The sequence below is a fragment of the Artemia sp. Qi Xiang Cuo genome, chromosome 7 (assembly GCF_049724085.1).
Source record: "Artemia sp. Qi Xiang Cuo chromosome 7, ASM4972408v1, whole genome shotgun sequence".
Taxonomy (NCBI): domain Eukaryota; kingdom Metazoa; phylum Arthropoda; class Branchiopoda; order Anostraca; family Artemiidae; genus Artemia; species Artemia sp. Qi Xiang Cuo.
In genome coordinates this window covers 62873584-62898491 of record NC_142800.1, presented here as the reverse complement: position 1 = coordinate 62898491, position 24908 = coordinate 62873584, and the positions used below count along the sequence as shown (strand labels likewise).

At 38.7% G+C, this 24908-nt stretch overlaps 1 protein-coding gene across 1 annotated transcript in view; it reads right to left on the bottom strand.

Moving 5' to 3' along the window:
* The window catches only part of AMPdeam (AMP deaminase), a 124172-nt gene extending 106068 nt beyond the window's left edge, over positions 1-18104 (bottom strand). The window contains exon 1 of the mRNA XM_089092478.1: positions 18019-18104. Within this exon, the coding sequence (XP_088948604.1) occupies positions 18019-18034 (16 nt within the window). The 5' untranslated portion in view covers positions 18035-18104. The remainder of the gene's footprint in view (positions 1-18018) is intronic.
* Positions 18105-24908: the final 6804 nt, after the last annotated feature.

Below are 24908 nucleotides of genomic sequence, written 5' to 3'. Positions count from 1 at the left end.
CCCCTAGCGATTATTTAAATCAAGTTCACAGGTGCTATGCTCGTGAATCAATAATTCCCCCATCGATTATGTAAATCATCCCTCATGTCATTCGCACGTGGCCAAACAACAATAGATCGATTGACCTTGACACACCCACATTAGACTCGATTGATAATCCTTGAATAAATTATGTCCGTCATCCCCACGCTCATGATCAATAATTCCCATCGATTATGTAAATCATCCCTCGTGTCATTCGCACGTGGCCAAACATCAACAGATCGATTGACCTTGACACACCCACCGATTAGACTCGATCGATAATCCTTGAATAAATTATGTCCCGTCAGCATTAAACTAAATTGTAGATGGCAGCACATGTGAATGTTCGGCGCTGGTGACTCTCCTACTCCACTCTACCATACATTTTCAAAACTTAGTGATGACAACTCGGAAAAATTTTAAATGAACTTTACAATCTCTCTGTTTCTTTCAAAAGTAGACAAAAGTTTGAACATTTTTTTAACTCAAGAAAAGATAAAACTGACCATGTACTGGGTAGTGGTGTCTACAGAGTCCCGTATTCATGTGGGAAATTTTACATTGGTATGACCCATCAACAACTTGGTGAACGTTTGCATGAACACAGAACTTCAATAGATAAGTCCCGGAAATTGAAAAATAAAAATGACAACTTTGATTCCGCATTGGCCCAGTATATTTTCGAAAATCCTACACATCTTGTTCTTTTTGAGGAGGCAACTTTCATATCTACTGTAATTGATCTTATGCGATCTTTCAAATAGTTAGATAAGATAAAAAAATATATAAACAGGGATGTGACAATTAGTATAAGCCCCAGACATATTTCATTAAGCTCAGTTTATAGAAGCTTTATCCTAAAAGACACTTGATATTTATATTCAATCAAATTTCATAAAATCTAGTCACATATCCAATGTAAATTACAATGGCAGATGAGCAAAAAGGATTGCTAGGCAAAACATCCTTGCACAATCTCTTCAGTAAAATCCTTTTATTTCATTGGTTTCGGCTTTCGTCTTTCATTCAGTGTTTGTTCAGATCTTGTAGACTCTAAAAGGTAAGATTCTTGTTGTTTTTTTTTCTTTTTTTTTTAGCACTGAGGACGACTTGGCGGAGGTCCTAGTCGAAATATTTTCTGGTTTTTCGTCTTCATATTTTACCACTGGCTGACAAAATCCTCGTTTTCTCACCCTTTTTTGGTTTTATTTATCATTTATTATTTCCTTTCCTCTCTTAGATTCATATGAACTAGAACTTTAAATTTCCAATCAAATGAGCTTAAATTTGCATTTAATATCAATCATACCCTCCTGGTATTGCATACTAGGATATATTTTTCTATAATGGTTGGTTCTTTTTTCATATATTATGATAAGACTTTTTTTCACGTTTTAATTTTTGTTCGTCGCGTTTTTTTAACTGTTTTTTTCTGTGTTTTTAATATTATTTGTAAATTTGTTTGAAATAATAAAACTTTTATTTACAAAGTCTGTGTTTTTAAGATTTATTGTTTAGGACGACTAAAGAGTTTACATAATTTAAGCATGCATTTTCCTTTTATCGATATAAATACATTAGTAATAATCGTAAATATTATTCGGTATCACTTCCTAAATGAATAGGTGAACGTCCCAGTAATAGATGTTTACTGAGTGCGTGCCAATTATCCGTGTCAATTATACAGGTGCACGAAACATTTCATTCTAGAAAGCAGAACATGGGAATCTCAGGTGTCGCACAATAGGTTAATTTCAGATTATAATGAGTAGGACAACATGTTCAACAACCCATGACCAAAACCGACAACCATATCCAAAACCGACAATCATGAGCAACAAACATAACCAACAATCATATCCAACAACCATGTCCAACTACTAACAATCATATCCCAAACCATATCCAAAACCGACAATCATAACCATCAACTAAAACCAACAAACAGATCTAAAACCATATCAAAAACCAACAACCATAACCAAGAATCACACCCAAAACCATCAATCACATCCAAAACCAAAAATCACATCCAAAACCAACAACCATATCCGAAATCAACAAACATAACCAACAACCAAACAATCATAACCAACAAACATATCCAAAACCAACAATCATAACCAACAACCATATCCAAAATCAACAAACATATCCAAAACCATATCCAAAACCAACAACCTTATCCGAAACCATCCTCAAACCAACAACCATAAACAAGAACCATATCCGAAACCAACAATCATAACCAAAGACCATATCCAAAACCAACAAACCTATCCAAAACCATATCCAAAAGCAACAAGCATATTCGAAACCAACAATCATATTCAAGTAATCATATTGAAACATCCAGGACTCTTGCCTAGAAACAGAGCATGTTGTGACGTCAGAAGGTATGTTGAAGAAATTTAATGGGAAAACGGCGGGCATGTTGTCGGAATTCTATGCTAATTTCCCTAGGGACGTTGCAGAAACTGTAGATAGGTCACTACTCGCATGCTGGTTGCGACTAGGACATCTCAGCAATGTCTCAATAGCCACTGGGGGTATTAAGTTGTAACTTTTAGGGCTACTACTATTACTAATTCTGCTCTTACAATTTAACTAAATCAAAACCAGTGCAAGTGTATCCAGGTTGTCAAAGAGCATAGATAGAATTTTTTGAGAATGGTATTAAGTTTCATTTTTTAGGTCAACTTCAGGAGTTATAAAACAAAAAAAAAACAATACTATTTGTGTCAGTATTAAAAATTGTTGAACAACTCTCCAATACACTAACAACATGCCAAACTATGGATTCTTATAGAAAAAAAAAACGAAAAGATATAAAATATTATTTTATTTTCCGTGAAAAAGACTGTCAAACAGTTTATGGTAATGAACTGTAAGTAAGGAGCGAAGCAGATCAATAGTTAAAGAAACTTTAAAAAACGAAATTTTTAATTTTTAAAGGGCGCTGGCGTATGGGGGATGATTACCGTTTTTTTTGGAGTGTAATACCTCGATAGTAACCTTAGTCGTCATCGCCACGTGCAAAGTTGTTTCTGAATTCTCAAAGAAGATCCTCTAAAGTAGAACCTATTGATCCTCTAAAGTAGAACCTAAAGTAAACCATCTAAGATGGTTTGGAGCGCACGATTGCATATATTAGTCGTGTACTAAGTCCTGTAGAACAGCGGTATTCTACTACGAAAAGAGAAGCATTAGCATTGCGGGAGTACGTCCGAAAATTCAGGCATTACTTGTAACCAAAAGCGTTTGTGGTAAGGACCGACCACCAACCCTTGAAAGCATTACCTTTTATGGATGTTACCGCGGGAAAGCTATCAAGAATATGCCTTGACCTTCAGGAATTTACGTTTTCGGTCGGAAAGGACAGGAAAGGACATGTTTGTGGATGCACTTTCTAGATTGGTTGGGCAAGTCCCGGAAGGTAAAGGGTTATCCAGTATGGTGAATTTAGTTCATGCTTTGGATATTTCACCCGCATTAAATTTGGCTGATTTGTTAAAAGAACAGAAAACAGACCATTTATGTAAGTGTATGTTTCTGAGGTTATGAGAAGATGTGCCACTACCTCAAGAATATTGTATTTTTGAAAGAAGTATAGAATCCTTTTGCTTAGAGAATGGACTTGTTTGTTTCCTCTCATCACCGTCAGTTTCGTATCGTAATGACATTTCTGTTGTGCCTGTAGTACCCGAGAGTTTAGTAATTAAGGTTTTGGATATTTTTCACAGGTCGAGCGGACGTTTTGGAATATCAAAGATGCTCCACAAAACTAAATCCACTGTCTGGTTCCAAAGATGCATAGTCGAGTGAAGCAGTATCTTTCCACCTGTCTTGATTGTTTAAAACGTAAGGCCCCCAATAGGACCCCAGTGGCACCCCTTGTTCAAGTCCCCATTCCTGGTAGCCCAATGGAGTTTTTGTCAGCAGATGTTGTTGGTCCACTTCCTAGTAGTAGAAAGGGGAACTCAGTTATTCTTACGGTATGTTGTCATTTTACACAGTTCTTGTTTGGAGTAGCTCTTCCAGATCAGAAGGCCAAAACGATTGCTAGGACCCTGGTAGAAAAGGTCTTCTTTGTCCATGGAGTACCTGCTTCCTTGCTCACGAACATGGGAGCATATTTTACATCCAAATTGGCAAAGGAAGTTAGCTAAATATTAGCTGTTACCCGTCTCACAACAATCTCTTACCACCCCCAGTGTAATGGGCAAGTAGAACGGATACATAGAACCCTTCAAGATGTTATGTCACTTTATGTATCCTCGGGTCGTGATGACTGGGATGAACATCATTCATTTGCAATTTATTGGCTAAATACCTCATAAAATAAAACCACCCGCGAAACTCCCTATTTTGCCATGTACATGAGAGACCCACCCTTCTCCCTGCCAAATATTGCTAAAAGTAGACCATTCTATGACACCTTGTAAAATTATAAATCTAAAGTGTTGACAAAAATGATTGAAACCCGTAAAGAAATTTCCAGTAGCATTTCCGCGTCAAAAGATTACCAGAAGAGTTATGCGGACGTGAAGGCAACTAGGTTTAAAGCATTGAACCCGGGTGATATTGTCTTTTTGAAGGTACCACAGCCAGGGGCGTCCCGGGGAGAGGGGAGGGGCGTACCGCCCCTCCAACGGTTTTTGTATTCGGCAAAATTTTCGCCGAAGGCGAAAATTTTGGCAGAAATTTTGCAAAATTGCCCAAAATTTAGCGAAATTCTTGATTACTGCAGAAAAGTCGGCATAAATCAGGTATTGATTCGGTAAAATTTACTAAGATCGCCCTTCCCCCCCCAATGAAATGAGTCTCGGGACGCCCCTGACCACAGCCTCCTGGTCCGGGTGGTAAACTTGCAAAGGTTCGTTTTGAAGGGTCTTATCGTATTATCCGGCAGTTAAACGAAGGGTTGAACTATGAAATTCAACTGTCGGGAACAAAAGCTGAGAGGGTACATTATAACCATTTGGCTCGGTCGAATTTGAAGTCCCCTTGGATTTAAAAATAGAATAGATTTATTTAATAAAAAGAGCTTTCATAGTTTTGGCCTAAGCCGCAGCTAAACAACGCTACTTTTTTACAACATTGGCCACTAAAGAGAAAAAAAAACATTACGAACGATTAAATGCACTAATAAAAAAAGGGACGAAAGTGCTCACGAAACGATTTGTAGGGCACCTTGGGGGTTCAAGCTTGATTTTGCTTCGGGTATTCACACGTTTTGTACAAGGAGGTCGTTGTATAGAACAGCGCTTCTCACATGCGAGTAACGAATGTCCAAACTTGAGCATTAGTTAGTATCGGCGCTCACGGAGAGACAGAATTTTCAGCGACTCGAGAGCAGACTCATAAGACGCGTGATCTGGATTGAGTATGATTTTTGCATCATGTTTCTGCACAGTTTCGATGTCACTACTTAGGTATTCAGCATTGTGCACTTGTGGATCCCAGACTGGGCATGCGTACTCGAGTAATGGCTGCACATAACACAAATATGCCAGTCTGAGTTGTGTTGTAGAAAAACCTAGGCGCCGCAAAGTCACTAAAAATCTTAAGGCGTAATTTCCGTTTTTCACTAGATTTGCAACACGCGGGCTAAAGGAGCTGTCTGAGCTAAAAGTGACACCGAGTATAAATGTGGTTGAGGTGGCTGGGTACCATGGTTCAGGACAGGAGAGATCACGTTTTAGAGGGTTGAACCTCATCACTTTTGTTTTACTCTCGTTGATTTGCAGCCAATACGTGTCACACTGGCTGATGAAGGTTGACTTAAGGTCGCTACTGAACTGTGGAACGACTTGGAGCTTGTCAACCAGGTACTTCAGCAGGTTAGATAAGTCGCCATCGTATTTAAACCGATCATCAACTCCCGAAAGCACAAAGTTTATCACTGCTAGAAATAGTAGGGCTGCAAGTTTGGTGCTCTGAGGTGCGCTACACGTAATTTTGGTCCATTCTGAATCGAGATCCCCCGAAAATAGCGCGTTGACGCAATGATAACGACCGCGAATAAAACAATAACAAGTAGCACATTATGCTTCTTTGCCCCCATCGCCTTCAAATTCTCGGCAGCGGTAATATGGCGGATTAGGTCAAACGCTTTCCGATAACCAGCTAAGAGCAAGTCTACAATAGTGTTTCTTTGATCTAGCCCTTCGGTTATGAGGTGGGACAGTTTTATCAAATGGCGAGTAGTTGTACGTTTATTTAGACAACCGTACTCAAATGGGTCAAAGGAATGGCTGATTTGAGAAATAAGTTTGCGGTAATGAAAGATCCGGTCACTTTAGGTTGGTTGTGAATAATTGAGATTGCCCTGAGTTGGTCACACAATTTGGGACCATTGACTTTAAGTATAACTCGTACGTATACCTTCTTCCATGCCTGAGGAAATCTTTGTTCCTTAAAACACTGCTTAATCATTGAAGTGAGGGGTTTGGCAAGGAAAAGTGCGAATTCAATCAGTAACTTTACTGGCATTTCTCCAGGATACGAGGAACAGTTCTTTTTCAATTTTTCAATCTCATTGAAGACCAAATATTCGGTCACTTCAACAGTCGATTCTTTGGAAGAATCTCTTATCAGTGTCTCAATTTCACAGTCACTGACGGAAGGGTAAGTTGTGCAGATTGTTGAGAAAAACGTGTTTACTCCAGTAGATGTCACTGGTGTTCCGTTATCTCTATGTATTTTAATGTCACCGGTTATTTTCTTTCCGGTCAAGTGTTTGACCTCAGAATGCCATTTCCGAGGATCAGTATTCAACAGTGGGGACACTTTCTCGGGAATTTAACGTTTCCTAGCATCTCTGTTTACCTTCACTATATGATTCCTCAGTTTGTTCGCTGCAGGTAACTGACCGCTGGAGTGAAGCTGGCATCGTGTCTTGATTATGGCTTTAATTTCCTGCATCACCCGTGGTTTGTCGCTTTCACTGACAACCACGGTTTTTGTGGGGAAATGTTCGTGATACATGTTTAAAAGCAGAGAATAAAGTGGTTCCACTTTCAGGTTAAGGTATGTAACTGAACAGATTTCCTCAAAGCTGAAAGTCCCAATCCAGCGTCCGAAGGAATAGATAGATTCTTTGGACAGGGGTCGGGTGGTAATTCGTGTCTTTTTTGGCTCCGGAAAATTAGCTGTAGCTTCCCACAGAAGAACAAAGTGATCTGAGTTTTGGAGTGGGCGGAGAGAGCGCGGGAGTTGTAGTGATCAGCTAGATTCGTGAAAATAAGGTCCAGTATACTACCACTCTGATGGGTGGGAACAGTAACGGTTTCCTTTAAGTCAAGCATAGACGAAACCCATTGCTTATTACTTTGATTAAAGTCGCCAGCTATTATAAAGGCAGGTGCTGCGTATTTGAGCCTGATAAAACCCACCAGAAGAGATCTCCCCTCAACCGGTCGCGTCTGCACCATTAGCAAATCTCAAGAGGTCTATCCCACAGCTCCCTGAAGAATGCTCTTATTACCCGATAGATCCGGTCAAAAATTGGCAGACTGAGCTTCCTAGTAGTGGATCATTGCATGGCCAGTCTTGTCAATGTGCACCAACTCCCCAGCTCCCTGCAAATGCACACACTCCCCAGCCCTGGGTAAAACCAAAACAGGTCCATTTTAGTGGTGTTTCGATCATTTCTCACCCCTCAAAAGAAAACTCACATAACTTTCTTTTTCAGTAGGATGCTCTACAGACTATTCTTACGTCAGACCAAGCCACCAGAGGGGAGGATCCAACACTAACGGTAGAAAAGACAGTGCTATCACAGGAACTACAACTGGAGGCCTCGAATGAGCAAGCATCAAATGAGATGGTCACTTCATCTGCAAGCCCATCTGCCCCTACAGACTTGACAATCACCACTGAGTCACCTCGAACCCCAAGTCACATTGAAAAGACCGTAGGACTTGAATCGGACATGTTAACAGCCACGTGGACGTCACCATCATTAATGGGCTCTGAATATATGCATCTACCGGCATCGCTCGTTCACAGTACTGTCAGCCACTTGAACCAACCAACACCGCCTACTTCTATCCCGTTAAATCTGCAGCTACCAGCCACTCTGTTCGACAACCCAACCCCTCCAACACCTCAAATCAGCATCAGTCGATACCGTTATCACCTTTTCGTTGGTTCATTTTAACAGCTCTCCTTTCAACCTTTGACCAGCGCAGTAGATCCTCCCCTCCCCGGCGATGTCCCACAATACCAGCAGCTCCTGCCAGATGTTCACGATATTCCAGTAGATTCATCGCTATCCCCCTCGTCAATTGCCAGTGAAAGTCTTACTGAGCCTTCCGTGCCCCTCCGTCGTTCCTAAAGAAACCGGCGTCCACCAGAGAGTGAAAAATTTGATCCTTCAGTTGATATTCCTCCAGGCCGTCAGCCCCCCCCCCCCATACCAGTACAGAAGTCAAGTCCTTAAACCAATAGTGTTAATTGTTAAGTGCTATTGTTAAATCTGTTGTGTATTTATATGTATACCCATAGTTTTTACTGTGTAGAGTTATTTTGATGGTTTTTTTCTGCTCTGATCTGCCCATTGTTAGATTTAGGTTGCCACCTTGATTGACCAAGGTAGTAATTCTTTTTATATGATTTTGGTGGTCAACAGTTCTCCTTCTTTGGGATATTATTTTTCCTTTTTGGCACAATAAGTAAAGTATTACCCCCTTTATTTTATCCCTTGTTGTTGGTTCCTCGCAGTTCTCCGTGGTTGGTTTCATGGTTTAGAGCTATTTAAGAATGAGCAAGTTGTGCATAAAAGACCTGGCCCCACCTAGTCGGGACGTATGCATTGTCTCTTGACAAGTCCATGGCATCCACCCCAGGAACAAAATTTTTGCAATTTTAAACATTAATTAATGTAAAGTTTCAATTTTCTTTTGTGTGGTTCTGGTTTTGATCCTTGGAGGCAGATAAGGTTGTTAGATGGTCCAAAAATAAGTAACCCCTCCATGGTCACCTTAGGTTCACTTTGTTTTGCTATTTTGGAATTAGAATTCCCTTGCATTAAATTTTATGGGATGGATGAGTGGCTAGTTTTTATGGGTTGGATGAGTAGCTAGCCAGTTGCTGGACCAAATTTTTGCGACGGCTATCTATGGCTGGGAGGTCACTTATTTTTTCCTTTTCTTAAAAAAAAAAAAAAAAAAAAAAAAAAAAAAAAAAAAAAAAAAAAAAGGCTCTGGACCTTGGTTCTGACTTTGGAGGCTTGTGGGCGAGCCTTCGATAAGGCGGGGGGGGGGAGGTGTGTAATGAAGTATGTTCAGGTCATGAAATCCCACAGGAGAAGAATTGTCAGCTTTGAAATTATATGAGAACCTTGAAGGATTCATTCTAGGTGAAATTGAATGAAGCCCTCAAAGGATTGAGTTAGATTTAAATTGAATCTCAGTGAAGGCAGTTGTTTGGTGAACAGGACTGGATCAGGGCAGTGGGCTGTATTGTTCCATATGTTCCAAGCCAACTTAAAAATAAATGGTTGCTGAGTCATTACAAGCTCATAAACATTAATACTTGAAAGGAAGAGAGAAAATTCAAGAAATGGCTATTGATGAGACAGAGAGAAAAACAAGCTGTTCCAAAGCCAAAGATATTTTTTACCAGAAGAGGCTTAAGAAATGGCTGGGCAATCATCATTCAATTGATGAGTGTATGCCATGTACTTCAAATAAAAACTTAAGCAGTTGCAGCTTTAGTATGGAACCATCCACTTGAAGATATTATTGCAATAACTGTAGAGGCATCAGCAGCACTCATAAAGCCCATAGAACCATCATCAGTGCCTAAGGACAACAAATAGAAAAAAAAGTCCTACCTTTAAAAATTTGGAGCCACTTTTTGCAAACTGAAAGACTTATTACTCCACAAATGTATGAATTATTTTACCCTAAAGGTTGTTCAGCTCCTAAATTTTACGGGCTCCCAAAAATCCACAAAGATGGAGTTCCTCTACGCTCAATTGTGGCTTCTTATAGCTCCCTGACTGCCAGATTGGGGAAATGGTTGTCGACACATTTTCACCCCCTTATGCAAACGCTAACTTCATTCATAAGAAATTCAGTTCACCTTGTTGAAAAATTAAAAGACATTGAAATAAAAAAAGATACAATTTTGACCAGTTTCGATGCCATTTCCATGTATACGTCTTGCGACATAAAAAAATGTGAACTAGCTCTTCAAAGGAAATTAGAAGATAATATTGATCAAATAGACTACAAAACACTGGATATAGAAACTGTTATGCGTTTCGTCCGTCTTTGCAATAGTTCCTCCTCATATTTCCGATATAATAATCAATTTTTCACCCAAATTAGAGGTCTACCCATGGGTACAAATACTTCGCCATTTTTGGTAAATTTTTATATGGAATTCATTGAAATCTCTGCTCTGGAAAATTTTCCTATGAAACACCGGTTCTCGGGTCGGTTTGTGGATGATGTCATTTCTGTGTGGGCGTATGGAGGGGAGTCACTTAACTTCTTCTTGACTCATCTATACACTTTGGACTCTAACCTCCAGTTCACTTTAGAACTAGAACATAACCATAAACTTCCTTTTCAAGATGCCTTATTTTTCAGTAAGTCTCTTGGCCTTGAATTTTCTATTTTCTATTTAGGCAGGCAAAGAGAGTTAATGAACTGAACTCAGCTATGTACCAGTGAAGCGAAGCAGTGGTTTTAAACATCAAAATAAGGAGGGGGGTATACCATAGGAGTGCAAAATGTAGGTATTTTGAAGACAACACTGCCTTTCCATGATAGACAAATAACAGCTCAATAGGGAAAAATCCTTTTACTTGACAGTGGAACAACAAAGAAATCTCTGGATATTCTGGTCACATATACAGTGACCATCTTCAGCTGATAAACAGAGTTTATCTTTTTAAGATCTGCTAAAGATGACCACTGTATATTTGACAAAAAAAATATCCAAAGTTTTTTATGTTGTCCCACTGTTAAATAAAAGGATCTGTCCCTATTGAACTGTCACTTTTAGGAGTGTAGAAACGTAAAATAAAAGGAATTTAATGTCAGATGTCAGAAAAAATCAGGGGCAACTGCCTCCCTCCCGGGCCTAGAACATCCACTAATGAAAGCTTGTCCTTTAAGTTAGTTTTGTATTTTTACAGCTATTTTACTTTAAGGAGATTTTAGGTAAAATTCTAGTTTAGATACTCTTTGCTATCTTGGAAAGGATTTATATTAGGAAAATGAAACTTTTGGTAATAAATCCCGGGCCAAAAACACTCTGGGAAGGTATTGCCAAGCTTCCATATTAACCCTCTTCTGATTTGTAAGTCTTAGAGATTTGCCTACTTGAGAGGTAGACCTACTGAAATTTTGACAAAACAAAATTTTGCCTTATTTTCTTTAGTTATCAGTTTCTTTTTCTCTGGTTTTAGCTTTGAAAATACAGTTCCTGTTATTTGAATAGAATTTTAAGCCATATAAATGTTTTTTTTTTAATTTAGGAAATGTAATTGCAGATTTTTGAAACCTCATAAATAGGGATTGAGCAAAGTTGTGAAGCTGAAAACAATTTTCTTGTACTCAATTTAAGCAGAAGATCTGTTTTCCAAGCTTTCACTTTCATAACACAATTTTTTTTAAAGGTAATCAAAGGTCACTGCCCTCTTGAGGGAGAAGGAGTGGAGGTAGGTACTTCAAAATACCTTCTGGGGCATACTTTAGTCAGTACACCCTTCCCTGAAAGTTTTATTTTCCTGACCTAACCCTTTTCTAAGTTAGCAAAAAGTAGCTAAACTAGAATTATACAAATTTCAATGGGTATTGGGTATTTCAAAAACAGCTTCCCATGACATAACTTGTAACATTGATAGGGCTTAAAATTCTGCTCAAATAACCGAAATTGCGTTTTCAGAACTAAAGCCAGAGAAAAAGAAACTGACAACTGAAAATTAAGGTAAAATGTTGTTTTGTCAAAATTTCAATGGGTAATGGGTATTTCAAAAACATATTCCCATAATATAATTTGGTCTCTAAAGTCGATTCTGATGTTTGTAGCGCGCTATCTATTAGTGCTTTAGAAATATTTAAAAACCTTCTAGAGTAGTATTTTAGAAAATTTTGAGTTTGGGTGGAAGAGGGATTTCAAAACATCTTCCCATAACATAACTTGTCCTCTAAAGTTGATTCTGATGTTTGTAGCGCTCTATGTCTTAACGCTTTAGAAATATTTAAAAAAGCTTGTAAAGTAGAATTTTAGAAAATTTTGAGTTTGTGACGAAGGGGGATTCCAAAAACCTCTTCCCGTGATATAACGTGTCCTCTGAAGTCGATTCTGATGTTTTTAGCACTCTATCTATTAGTGCTTTAGAAATATTTTAAAGCTTCTAAAGTAGAATTTTAGAAAATTTTGAGTTTGGGTGGAAGGGGGATTTTAAAAACATCTTCCCATAACATAATTAGTCCTCGAAAGTCAATTCTGATATTTGTAGCGCTCTATCTACTAATGCTTTAGAAATATTTAAAAAGCTTCTAAAGTAAAATTTGAGAAATTTTCGAATTTGGGGGGAGAGGGATTTCAAAAACATCTTCCCATGACATAACTTGTGCTCTAAAGTCGATTCTGATGTTTGTAGCGCTCTGTGTCTTACCTAGACCCCAGCACCATGCCAGCGTATCAACCGAACGCCACCAACGAGAGGCTCGGTTGACCGCCGCTGAAGTGTCACAGCGTCGCTGGCGCGCTGCCGGAAGAGGCGGCAGTGTTTTGTTGACTTTGAATTAATTTTGCGACAATTCTTTATTGCGCCAACCGCAAAGTCGAAGCTTTTTTTTCTCTTGTGGTTTAAGAATTTCGATTTTCCTGATTAGAAATCAAGCAGGGCTTGCACTATTCCCGAATTTTCGGGATTTCCCCAAAAATCTATGGGCCACCCCAAAAAAATTTGGTTCCCCAAATCCCCGAAAATCATCCAATCATGTTGCCACCCCTAGTGATTTATCACTAGTGACTATCCCTGCTAAATATTACTTTGTATACCATAATTCTTCACTACTCTCTTGTACGTTAATTTTCGTCTCTTGTGTTACTTTGCATATAAACCAGACAGCTACAATTGCAATATACACGGTTCTTCATATGCTGGCAAAAGTATCGTCTTTATGAAATTCAATAATAAAAACAAGTTTTTTTTAACTGAAAGTAAGGAGCGATATAAAAACTTAAAACGAACAGCTATTATACCGTATATGAAAGGGACTGTCCCCTCCTCCACGCTTTGCTCTTTACGTTACTATAGCGTAAAGAGCTAGGGGTTGAGGAGGGGACAGCCCCTTTCATATACGGAATAATTATTGTTCATTTTAAGTTTTAACGTTGCTCCTTACTTTCAGTTAATAAAACCTGTTTTTTATTTAGTTTCTGAACGTTTTTCAACTAATGCTAGTTTGATTTTGGCTCACAGTGCATGAAAAATTTAAACACAATTGGCGTATTAGTTTTGGCAGATTTATTCCGGCTATGAAGGGTTGCCCCTCCTCAATACCCTGCTCTTTAAGCTAAAGTTTGCAGCGCTTTTAAAAAAAAACTTCATATTCTAATCAAACAGCCCTTGTATTTAATTTTCATTAAACAGTCGAACTATCGTAGAGAACAAAGTATTGAGGAGGGGCACTCTTTCACATATGGTATAATTTATGTTTGTTTTTCGAATAATGCCGGTAGATCTGGCTCAACCTCTATAAAATATACCCCTCCCCCTCACAGAACTCCTCCTTGGAAATTTCATCCAACGTAAAGTGCACCTCCCCCCGTCGAATTCCCTCCAGACAATTCTTTCCTTGCTGAGAATCCCCCCTCTGTAAAATTGCTTGTGGACAATTCACTCTGAAAAATTCTCCTTAGCATTTTTTCATTAGAATTAGACTTTAATCTATATATCCATTTCTTGGCCACTCCAGAAATGCCCCCTTCCGTGGAAATTATTTCCCAGAAAACAAAACGCACAGAAAAAAGCCTCCGGAACATCTCCATATAAAAAATTTGGCACAGAGAATGTAAAACAATTAAAAAGAATTTCATATAGTAATACTGTTAATACCCCCCAGTGTAACATTTCCCCCAGAATATTCACTGATCTGAAATTTCCCTTTTAAAGGAAAATTCCCCTTAGAAATCCACCCCAAGCACAACTTCCCCCCTGGCTAAGGTGCAAAGTTGCACTTTTAAATGTTTTATGGAGAGTCCATAACTACAGGAAGTCCATGCTAGTGTTTCAATAAACTCAACAGAAACTTTATGAGCGCATGGACCTATAAAAATAAAAACATCTTCTCATAACATAATTTGTCCTCTAAAAACAATTTGGATTTTTTTACTGGTCTATCTCTTGTCAAATCCTTTCCGTAATTAATAAGGTTTAAATGGCTTATCAACACAGAGTTGTCTTCTACCCCATGGCACCTGCATGCTAGTGTTAAAGGGGTTATGATAAGCTCTATCTATTAGTGTTTTAGAAATATTTAAAAAGCTTCAAAAGTAGAATTTTAGAAATTTCTGAGTTTGGGGGGAGGGGGATTTAAGAAATATCTTCCCATGACATAACTTGTACTCTAAAGTTAATTCTGATGTTTTTAGCGCTCTGTCTTACTTAGACCCCAGCACCATGCCGGCGCATCAACCAAACGCCGCCAACAAGAGGCTCGTTTGACTGCTGCTGAAGTTTCACAGCATTGCTGGCGCGCCCCATGCGTGCTGCTGGAAGAGGCAGCAGTGTTTGGTTGACTTTGAATTAATTTTGCAGCAATTCTTTATTTCATCAACCACAAAGTCAAAGCCTTCCTTTTCTCGTGTGGTTTAAGTATTTCGATTTTCCTGATTAGAAATCAAGCAGGGCTTGCACTATTCCCAAATTTTCGGGGATTTCCCCAAAAATCTATGTGCCACCCCAAAAAAATTTGGAACCCCAAATCCCCGAAAATCATCCAATCATGATGCCACCCCTAGTAATTTATCACTAGTGACTATCCTGGCCAAATATTACTTTGTATACCATAATTCTTCACTACTCTCTTGTATGTTAATTTTCGTCTCTTGTGTTACTTTGCATATAAACCAGACAGATATAATTGCAATATACATGGTTCTTCATATGCTGACAGAAGTATTGTCTTTATGAGATTAAGTAATAAAAACAAGTTTTTTTTTTTAAACTGAAAGTAAGGAGTAACATTAAAACTTAAAACAAACAGCAATTATACAGTATATGAACGGGACTGTCCCCTCCTTCACGCCTTGCTCTTTACATTACTTTAGCACAAAGAGCTAGGGGTTGAGGAGGGGACAGCCCCTTTCATATACAGAATAATAATTGTTCATTTTAAGTTTTAATGTTGCTCCTTACTTTCAGTTAATAAAACTTGTTTTTTATTTAATTTCTGGATGATTTTCAACTAATGCTGGTTCGATTTTGGCTCACAGTTCATGAAAAATCAAAACACAATAGGCATATTAGTTTTGGCAGATTTATTCCAGATATGAAGGGTCGCTTCTCCTCAATACCTTGCTCTTTACACTAAAGCTGTTAGCACTTTTAAAAAAGCTTCCTATTCTCATTAAAAAGCCCCTGTGTTTCAATTTTAGTAAACAGTCAAACTTTAGCGTAAAGAACAAGGTATTGAGGAGGGGCAACCCTTCATATATGGCATAACTGCTGTTTGTTTTTCAAATAATGCTGCTAAACCTGGCTCACCCTCAATGAAATATACTCCTCCCCCTCATGGAACTCCTCTGTGGAAATTTCATCCAATGTAAAGTGCACCTCCCCCTGTCAAATTCCCTCCAGACAATTCTTTCCTCACTGAGGAAATCCCCCCTCTCTGTAAAATTGCTTGTGGACAATTCACCCTGAAAGATTCTCCTTGGCATTTTTTCATTGGAATAAGACTTTAATCTATATATTGGTCTCTTGGCCAATCTCTCCAGATATGTCCTCTTCCATGGAAATTATTTCCTAGGAAACAAAATGCACAGAAAAAAGCCCCCAGAACATCTCCATATAAAAAATTTGGCAAAGAGAATGTAAAACAATTAAAAAGAATTTCATATTCTAATTCTGTCAATACCCCCCAGTATAACATTTCCCCCAGAATATTCACTCATCTGAAATTTCCCTCCCAAAGGAAAATTCTCCCCTTAGAAATCCACCCCAAGCACAACTTCCCCCCTGGCTAAGGTGCATCTTTGCACTTTTAAACGTTTTATGGAGAGTCTATAACTACAGGAAGTCCATGCTAGTGTTTCAATAAACTCAACAGAAACTTTATGAGCACATGGACCTATAAAAATAAAAACATACTCTCATAACATAATTTGTCCTCTAAAAACAATTTGGATTTTTTTACTGGTCTATCTCTTGTCAAATACGTTCCCTAATTAATAAAGTTTAAAGGGCTTATCAACACAAAGTTCTTTTCTACCCCATGGCACCTGCATGCTACTGTTAAAAGGGGTTATGATAAGCAAAGTTGTGACATCACAAATGGGTTCCATAAACAATGTCAGCTAGATAGTAAATAAGTTTAAAGGGATGGACTGTTAAATGAAAATAGGATTTTTGAATATATTTTAATGAACAAGGTTAAAAGCTGAAGTTGTGTAAGGTAAGCAGTGATTTATAATTATGATAGTAATATAGGATGAAATGTGAGCTAAAACAACTAGTAATGTGCAGTAATTTACCATTATATAGAGTGGGAGGAGTGGAGGTAGGTACTTAAAAGTACCTTCCTGGGACATACCTTAGCATGTAGATCCATCCCTGAAAGTTTCATTTTCCTAACCCAACCCCTTTCCAATATAGCCAAAAGTAACTAAAGTAGAATTTTACCATTTTTTGGATCATTTAACTGTATATTAAATTGTTTTCAAAGAAATAGTTCTAAACTAAATTCTAACAAAATCCAAGTTTTATGTAAAAACAGTTTGAAAAATGTTTAATTACCACTTCTTATGTTTTTCTTGTTAAAGAAAGGAACTGTCTTTCAGTTGATAAAATTGTAGCCTACTTATTTAAATGATTTTCAGCCAGTTTGCACAACTTCTGTTAAATATCACTTTTCTAAGAACTAAATTAACTAATGTAAGACAAGAAATACAAAACTTGCCTCTATGATTTGAACTTGGCACAACACTTAGACTATACACACACAACCAGCTAAAGTACATGTCAAAAACACTAGAAGGGATCACCAAATACACTAATTATTAGGCTAATGGCAATAGGAGCAACTCATCTGTGCTCCCCCTGGAAATTATGGAGATGAGCATACCTCTATATGTGGATGTCAAAAGTTGTCTGGAGTAATGTTTATATTAATGGATTATTCAATTAGCTAAGAAACAAACTTACCTCTATAAGCCTAGTCAGAATTGCATTCAAAATCAAAATTTAACATTCATTTGTCTTGGAAATGAACTTTACCCCTACCCCCTCCAATGATTTTGAACTTGGCACAGCACTCACACTATACACACACACAAACAGCTAAAGTACATGTCAAAACACTAGAAGGGATCAGCAAATAAGCTACACTAGGCCTAATTATTAATGGCAAACAGAGCAATACATCTATACCTCTATAGCATACCTCTATATGTGGATGTCAAAAATTGTCTGGGGCAATGGTTACATTAATGGATTATTCAGATAGCTAAGAAACAAACTTACCTCTATAAGCCTAGCCTAGTCAGAATTGCATCCCAAATCAAAATTTAACATTCATTTGAGTTGTAAATGAACTTTACCCCCAGCCCCTTCAATTTACATATATATCCTGAATAACAGTCATGTTTTAACCTATTCCTGAATGTTCCATTGACCTAGACCACTTAATTTCCCAAGATAGCCTAGGCCAAAATAGAAAGCCCATATTTTTTTTTTCAAAATTACTAAAAAACATAGCACTTCAATTAATGTTTGTTTTAAGAAGAGGTTTTACTCACCAGACTTTTCTTCCATTTATAAAAGGTCAAATTAGGCAATACTCTACAAAAATAAAAAACTCCTAGTCCTAAAAGGTCAAAGCAAAGTTGCCGTACGTGTCCAACGATTTCGATAACTTCCAAAATTGATAATTTCCGGGTCTACATTCGGCGTTTTCTGGAAAACTGAAGCGGAAATCTGGGATGCATATAGAAGTCTACACTGGTAAAAATCGCAACAAATTCAAAAATAAAGATTAAGTTAAAGATCAAATTCCGTATTCCAAATAGATACTACAAATAATGACAAATAAAAAAACTACTACAAATAATGATGGGTAAATTTTTCGCAGTTCATATTACTGAATTACGAATAAAGTGTACATAGCCTCGATGCCTTTTTTATGCTCTTACGAATATAATGTCACTTCTATCGTAGATTCAAATTTACCCACCCCCATCCCCTAATGTGCAAATGTATACCCTGAATTGGAATATACCAACCATGAATATTCGGCAGCAAATTTTCGAATAGCAAAATTCAGCACTATTTTGTTGACGGCTTTCGAAAAACTTGAAACGGCAGGAAAACATTTTTGCCTACAGAGCAAAATAAGAAAGAATAGCCACAGAGAACCTATATGGTGGAATACTGAGTGTGAAAGTATCAAGAAAGCAATGAATAGGGCATCAAACAACTACAATGAAATTCTATCTACAGATAATTACATTAAGCTAAAGCAAGCCAAAGCAAAATTTGCAAGAGCCACAAGTGATGCTCGAAATGATTTATGGACAAAGTTTGTAGAGAGTTTAGATTTTAGAGATCCATATGGGAAATTATACAAATTTATAAAAAGAATGGGTAGTAGAAATAACCCTCCAAATCCAAACACCCCAGTGCAATTTAATGGAGAGCTAATAATTGATGACAGGAAAAAAGCTGAAGCAGGAGTTAGGCATCTAAGACCGATCATAGGCAAAGAGGATCCATTCATAAAGACAGTCCTACACTCTAAAGTATTTGCTAAAGCCAGAAAACTAGCTAAGGAGGAAATTAATGATCCATGCAACATGCCTTTCACAGGTGTAGAACTAGAAGCTGTGTTAAATAAATTGCCAGAAACAGCCCCATGACCTGATAGAATCCACCCAGCATTATTGAAAATTCTTCTAACTAGATGGAGACAGGAATTATTAAAAATTATTAACATGTTATGGGAAAAGGGAAGATTTCTAGACTGCTGGAAAAAAGCCATAGCCATAATGATACCAAAACCTGGTAAAAATAATTTAGCGGAAAATCACCGATTTATGACATAACTGCCAATTGTAGGAAAGATCTATGAAAGACTGGTCAAAAAAGTTTGGTTTTCACAGTAGGAAAAACACAAATTCTTCAGGATATTCAAAAATGGATTCCAGCAAGGTAGAAGCAAAACTGACAGTCTTTTAAGTGTTTTGAGAGATTCACTTTATGCATTAAATAACAAGAAAGTCATGATCCTTATATTTCTAGATCTTAAAGGTGCATTTGACAACATTGTACGCCGACAAATATTAAATGGACTTATAAAAGCAAACATCCATGGCGCATTGATGAAGTTTTCAATAGAATATATGCCTGGCAGAGAAGTTGCTGTAAGTGTTGGAGAGTCAAAATCAGAAAACAAGGTTCAAATTAAAAGAGGAGTTCCACAGGGAAGCGTCCTTGGTCCAGATTATTATAACATAAATAAACATGACATTCCTGTTAAGGATGATGCATGCAATGGCCACATTTTTGCTGACGATAAAAAGACTTGGACTGTCCAGGATACCTTAGAGGAAGCTGAAAAACAAGCTCAGCAAATACTTTTCCAAACAGAAACATGGGCAAGTACTCTAGATATAATACTTAAACCATTCAAAGCAAAAGCCATGGTTATAGCAAAGAAGAGAAATACCAGACCACCTGTTTTGAAATTTTATGGAGAAAATACAGAAATAGTAAAAGAATATCTTATGAAAATGATGCCAGAGCAAAGGTATGGGGCTAATCCAGCAGTAATGACAGAATTTTATATTAAGTATATAGGCCAAAAATTGAATATGGGGCCACTATATATGGCAGTGCAAATGAAGGTCAGCTAAATAAGCTAGAAGTTATACAAAACACAGATATAAGGACTGATTTTGGAGCAAAACAGACCACACCAATTCTCTTCTTATTCATTGAATCTGGTATAGAAAAACTGCCAACAAGAAGAGATGTACTATTACTTAAATATATTCAAAAACTATGGACATCAGATAAAAATCACCCAATGAAGAAACATATAGTCGAACGTGGACTATTCCACACCATGAACCCAAATAAACTAAGGAAACATTCAAACCCATTTGAGAAAGCAGAAGCACTGATGAGAGAAACAGGTTTGAACTTCTCTATTACTAAAATGTTGCAACATAAGAAACCTCTAAAAACCCCACCATGGCTTTTGATGCAAAAACCTTGTACCATAGAAGAAATACAAAACAAATGAAAGAAATCCATTATCCACAAAATTGAATTTATTAAACTTATCACAGAAAAATTTCAAAATTTCTGTCTAACATATACTGATGGATCCAAAATAGAAGGAAAAGGAGTGGGAGCTGCAGCTGTTGTTCCTCGGAAGAAATTAGTAGCATCCAGATCTCGAGGACGCTACTCAACAGTCTTCAAATCAGAAATTAAAGCAATAGAGGTAGCACTAGATTAAATCCAAAAGACCACAATAAAGGACAAAGAAGATAGAAAATTTGCTATCTGTAGTGACTCAAAAGCTGCTATACTTAGCTTACAAAATTTCATTTCAAACCAAAACCAAGAAATCAGCAGTTGTTACGACACACTTCTTCACACTTGCTCCAAATAGGATTTGGAATTCAGCTAGTATGGACACCAGCACATGTAAGTAGACAAGGCAACGAAATGGCTGATAAACATCCAAAAATAGTGGCAACACAACCGCTGAATTGCGTAGAGGGAGATGAATATAAGGAATTGAGATCAATCAGAGGGGGATTGAGACAAAGGAGATTCGGAATTTTGAAGGATTTAATGCACAATCAGCTTGTAGCCCAGAAAAAACACAACCACTTTGATAGTAAAATTTATAGTAAACTGGATAAGAGAAATTGTAGTTTGCTATTCCGTTTTCAATCAGGTCATGTAAGTACTAATGCTAGACTATTTAGGATTGGGAAAAGTGATAGCCCTGTTTGTAGAGCTTGTAATTTGCAGAATGAGACTGTACACCACTATCTAATTGATTGTTGTTTCTATGAGAGACTTAGAAGGGAAATGAAACATTTATGTCAAAGAGAAAAGCTAGGCAGTCTCAATGTTAGTCTTATGGTTGGGATAGGAATCAATGATCATGTTATAAGACTGGAAATGATCATGTTGTTTTTGAGTTTTGTGAAACTAAGTGGTAGAATGGATGATTTTAGCTAGGATATTACATGAGTTTTGAAAAAAAATATTTTGACCTGTTTTGGTTAGGGAATAACTATTGAAGAGGGTAGATTGGAAAATCATTGATAGTTGTATAATGATTGTAGTGTGCGTTCTTTCTGTATTATTAATTAAAAAAAAAATTTCCGAAAAATAAGTTTTTCAAAGAAAAGTAAAGGCCATTTTAAACTTAAGATCTGCAAATAAAAATATCTTTTAAAATTCAAACTAAAAACGACCAGAAATTACTATTAAAGAATAAATGATACCCAAACCGAACAGAAATTAAATAAACAATCATAGGAAAAAAAATACAACAAGGAATAATGTAAATGAATAAATAAATCTTAAAGCGAGTAATGCTTAGATTGAATATGAAAATCAAGCTTAAAACGAATAAAAATATTTTGCTATTAAAGTATAAATGAAACTCAAAACGAACAGAAATTAAATAAACAATCAATGCGAACAAACATACTTGACTTGACTTACTTGACTTAAGGCTCCTGCCGAGGGTTCGGCGTAGAGAACGATGAGACTAGGCACCTCCAGGTTGACCTATCGCTTGCCAGGATCCCAGCTTCTTCCACCGGGATGTGGGCTTGGGTGAGGAATTCATCGGCTTTGTCTTTCCGCCTGCTGGGTGGGCGTCCTCTGGGTCGCTTCCATCCGTGTAGGGTGGGGTTGAAGTCGAATACGACCCGTGCTGGGGCGTCGCGTGGCATGCGAAGGAGGTGGCCGTACCACCGAACAGTACGCTGGGCAAGCTGCGTCAAGAAAGGAGTTTGAGCCGTACGTGACGGATGAGTCTGGTTGCTAACGAAGTCAGTCCAGTGAAGTCTTTCGATTCTTCGGAGATGTTTCGTCTGAGCGACATCGACGGCGCTGAGGATAGATTTTGCCGCTGGCCACGTCTCCGCTCCATACAGTGGGACGATGCTGACTGACGCATTGTAAATGCGCATTTTGGTAAAGCGGCTTATGTACGCCAGATGCTGCTAAGCCTCCCAAAAAGTGCTGAAGCTTTGGCAATTCGAGATGTAAGCTCTTTTGTGATCAAGCCATCATTCGACAGAATAGATCCCAGATAAGTGAAGTATTCAATCACATCTACTCGGTTACTTCCGATGTTGACTTCCTTTACAGTAGAATGGGACGTGGGGGGCTCAAGTAGCATAAATTTGGTTTTCTGCCAGTTGATCTTCAGTCCAACTTTCGGGGCTTCTACTGATAGCCCTTGGAGAGCTTTGGTGATCTTTTTAACGGTGTCCGCAACTAGCGCTATGTCGTCGGCGAAGTCAGCATCAGACAGTAGCCAGTCTCCAAGCTGAAGACCAAACTGAAGGCGATTCGTCGTGCTGGTCATAACATGGTCTATGACACAGTTGAAAGGCTTGGGAGGGGTGGTGCAACCTTGCCGGACATCAGTCTTCACTGCGAATGTGGGACTGCGTCTTCCATTGACTTGCACACAGCTTTCTGTATCCTCATACTGCTTTTCAAAAAATAAGAAAAATTTCTTAGGTAGACGCTTAGTTCTTAGTATCAGCCAAAGTGAACAGCGATCAACAGAATCGAAGGCAGCCTTAAAGTCCACGAATGCGATATACGCTTTTTGGTGGAACTCTCGCGTCTTCTCGATCAACTGGCGCATAGTAAACATTTGCTCCGTCGTCAACCTGCCGGGCATGAATCCGACTTGCTGGACTCTTCTCTTTCTACGCAAAAAGGTGGAACACCTGTCCAGGAGTGACATGGCGAAGAGTTTACCAGGAACGGAGAGAAGCGTGATCCCACGATAGTTGGAGCAGATTTGACGGCTGCCCTTACGTTTCCAGAGCGGCAATATGATGCCAGCACACCAGTCATTCGGTATGCTTTCTGTCGTCCATACAGCTGAGAAGATTAACTGGAGCCACAGAATCATCGCTGCACCACCGTACTTGAGTAGTTCTGCAGAAATACCACAGACGCCGGGGCTCGATTATTATTTAACCGTTTTACAGCATTTTGGATCTCAAAGGTGGTAAACGGTTGCGATACGAGGTCGGAAGTAGCCTCGGGTGTGGTCATTGCTACTTGAATCAGATCAGGGTCGGGATGAGCAACTGCCTCAGCATTCAGAAGCGTTGAGAAGTGACTGCTCCAGGCAGAGAGTTGGCCTGCATCGTCAACCGGCATGCTTCCGTCAGCAGACAATACACGGCTCACGGTGGAAGTCTTCCCTTCCGTCAGCTCGTGGAGGTGTTTGTACAGGGAGCAGGTGTCTCTTCTTGAGGCATCTTCAAGATCGCTGGCTTTCTTTTCGACAAAGGTCTTCCTATCACTGTGCCGTAGGATATTGCGCAGGCCATTGAGTCGTCTGTACTCTGGCATATTCTTTGCTAAGCAGGCCTTCTGGCGCAGCTCGATTACAGACAGAGTCTCCTGGGATATCCAGGGTTTTTTCTTGTGTCTGCTGCGGCCAATGGTACTGCCAGCAGAGTCGAGTATATTTTCTTTGCAGGAATTCCAGGCTACTTCAGAGTCATCTAGGTCTTGGAGGCAACTAACCCGGTTAGAGATATCAAGAGCTTACTTCTACTACATCTCAGAAGCAGCCAGACTACTCAGATTGAGATTGGGAGGCCGTCTCTCTTATCATTGTGCTCTCAGGCGTAGCCTGAGTGTGGCAACTACCATCCTATGGTCTATGTTTCCAAGCTCGGCCGACCTATAAGTCCGGCAATTTGTTATTGACGAGCACCAGTGACCCGAGATCATAACATACGATTATCTTCTTTGTCTGGCCGTCGTTACTATACCAAGTGTATTTGTGTATATGTCGTCTCTGAAAGAGCGTGTTTGATACGACCGGATTATGCATATTGCAGAGCTGGAGGAGTCTTTGTGCGTTGTCATTCAGTGAATCTGGAGTCACAGGGCCGAGAACACTTCTCCACACGCCCTCCCTGTCATCTACCGTCGCGTTAAGGTCTCCCAGAAGAGTCACGATGTCGTGGGGTGGGACTCTAGACAGGGTCGCTGAGAGCTCCGCATAGAACTGATCCTTTACTTCCGCAGGACTCGGATTGGTGGGAGCATAGCATACAATAATTGACCACTGTCCATGCTTGTTCTGGAGCTGAGCCATCGGTATTCTGTCTGAAATTTGTTTATAGGAGAGAAGGCATCTCTAGGCTCTGACGTTCAGCCCAAGGACTAAACCATTTGTCTTGCTTTTTGGGTCACCAGACCAGATCAGGTGATACCCTTCATCAATATCCTCGGACTCTCTTCCGACAAGGCGGGTTTCCGTAAGGCCAACCACAGCTATATTGAAGCGTTTTACCTCACAGGCAAGCATTGATTTAGCTCCAGGAAAGTTGAGTGTGAGTACGTTCCAGGTGGCGAGTCGTATTCCACCTTTGTCAATAAGGTTCATTGGATG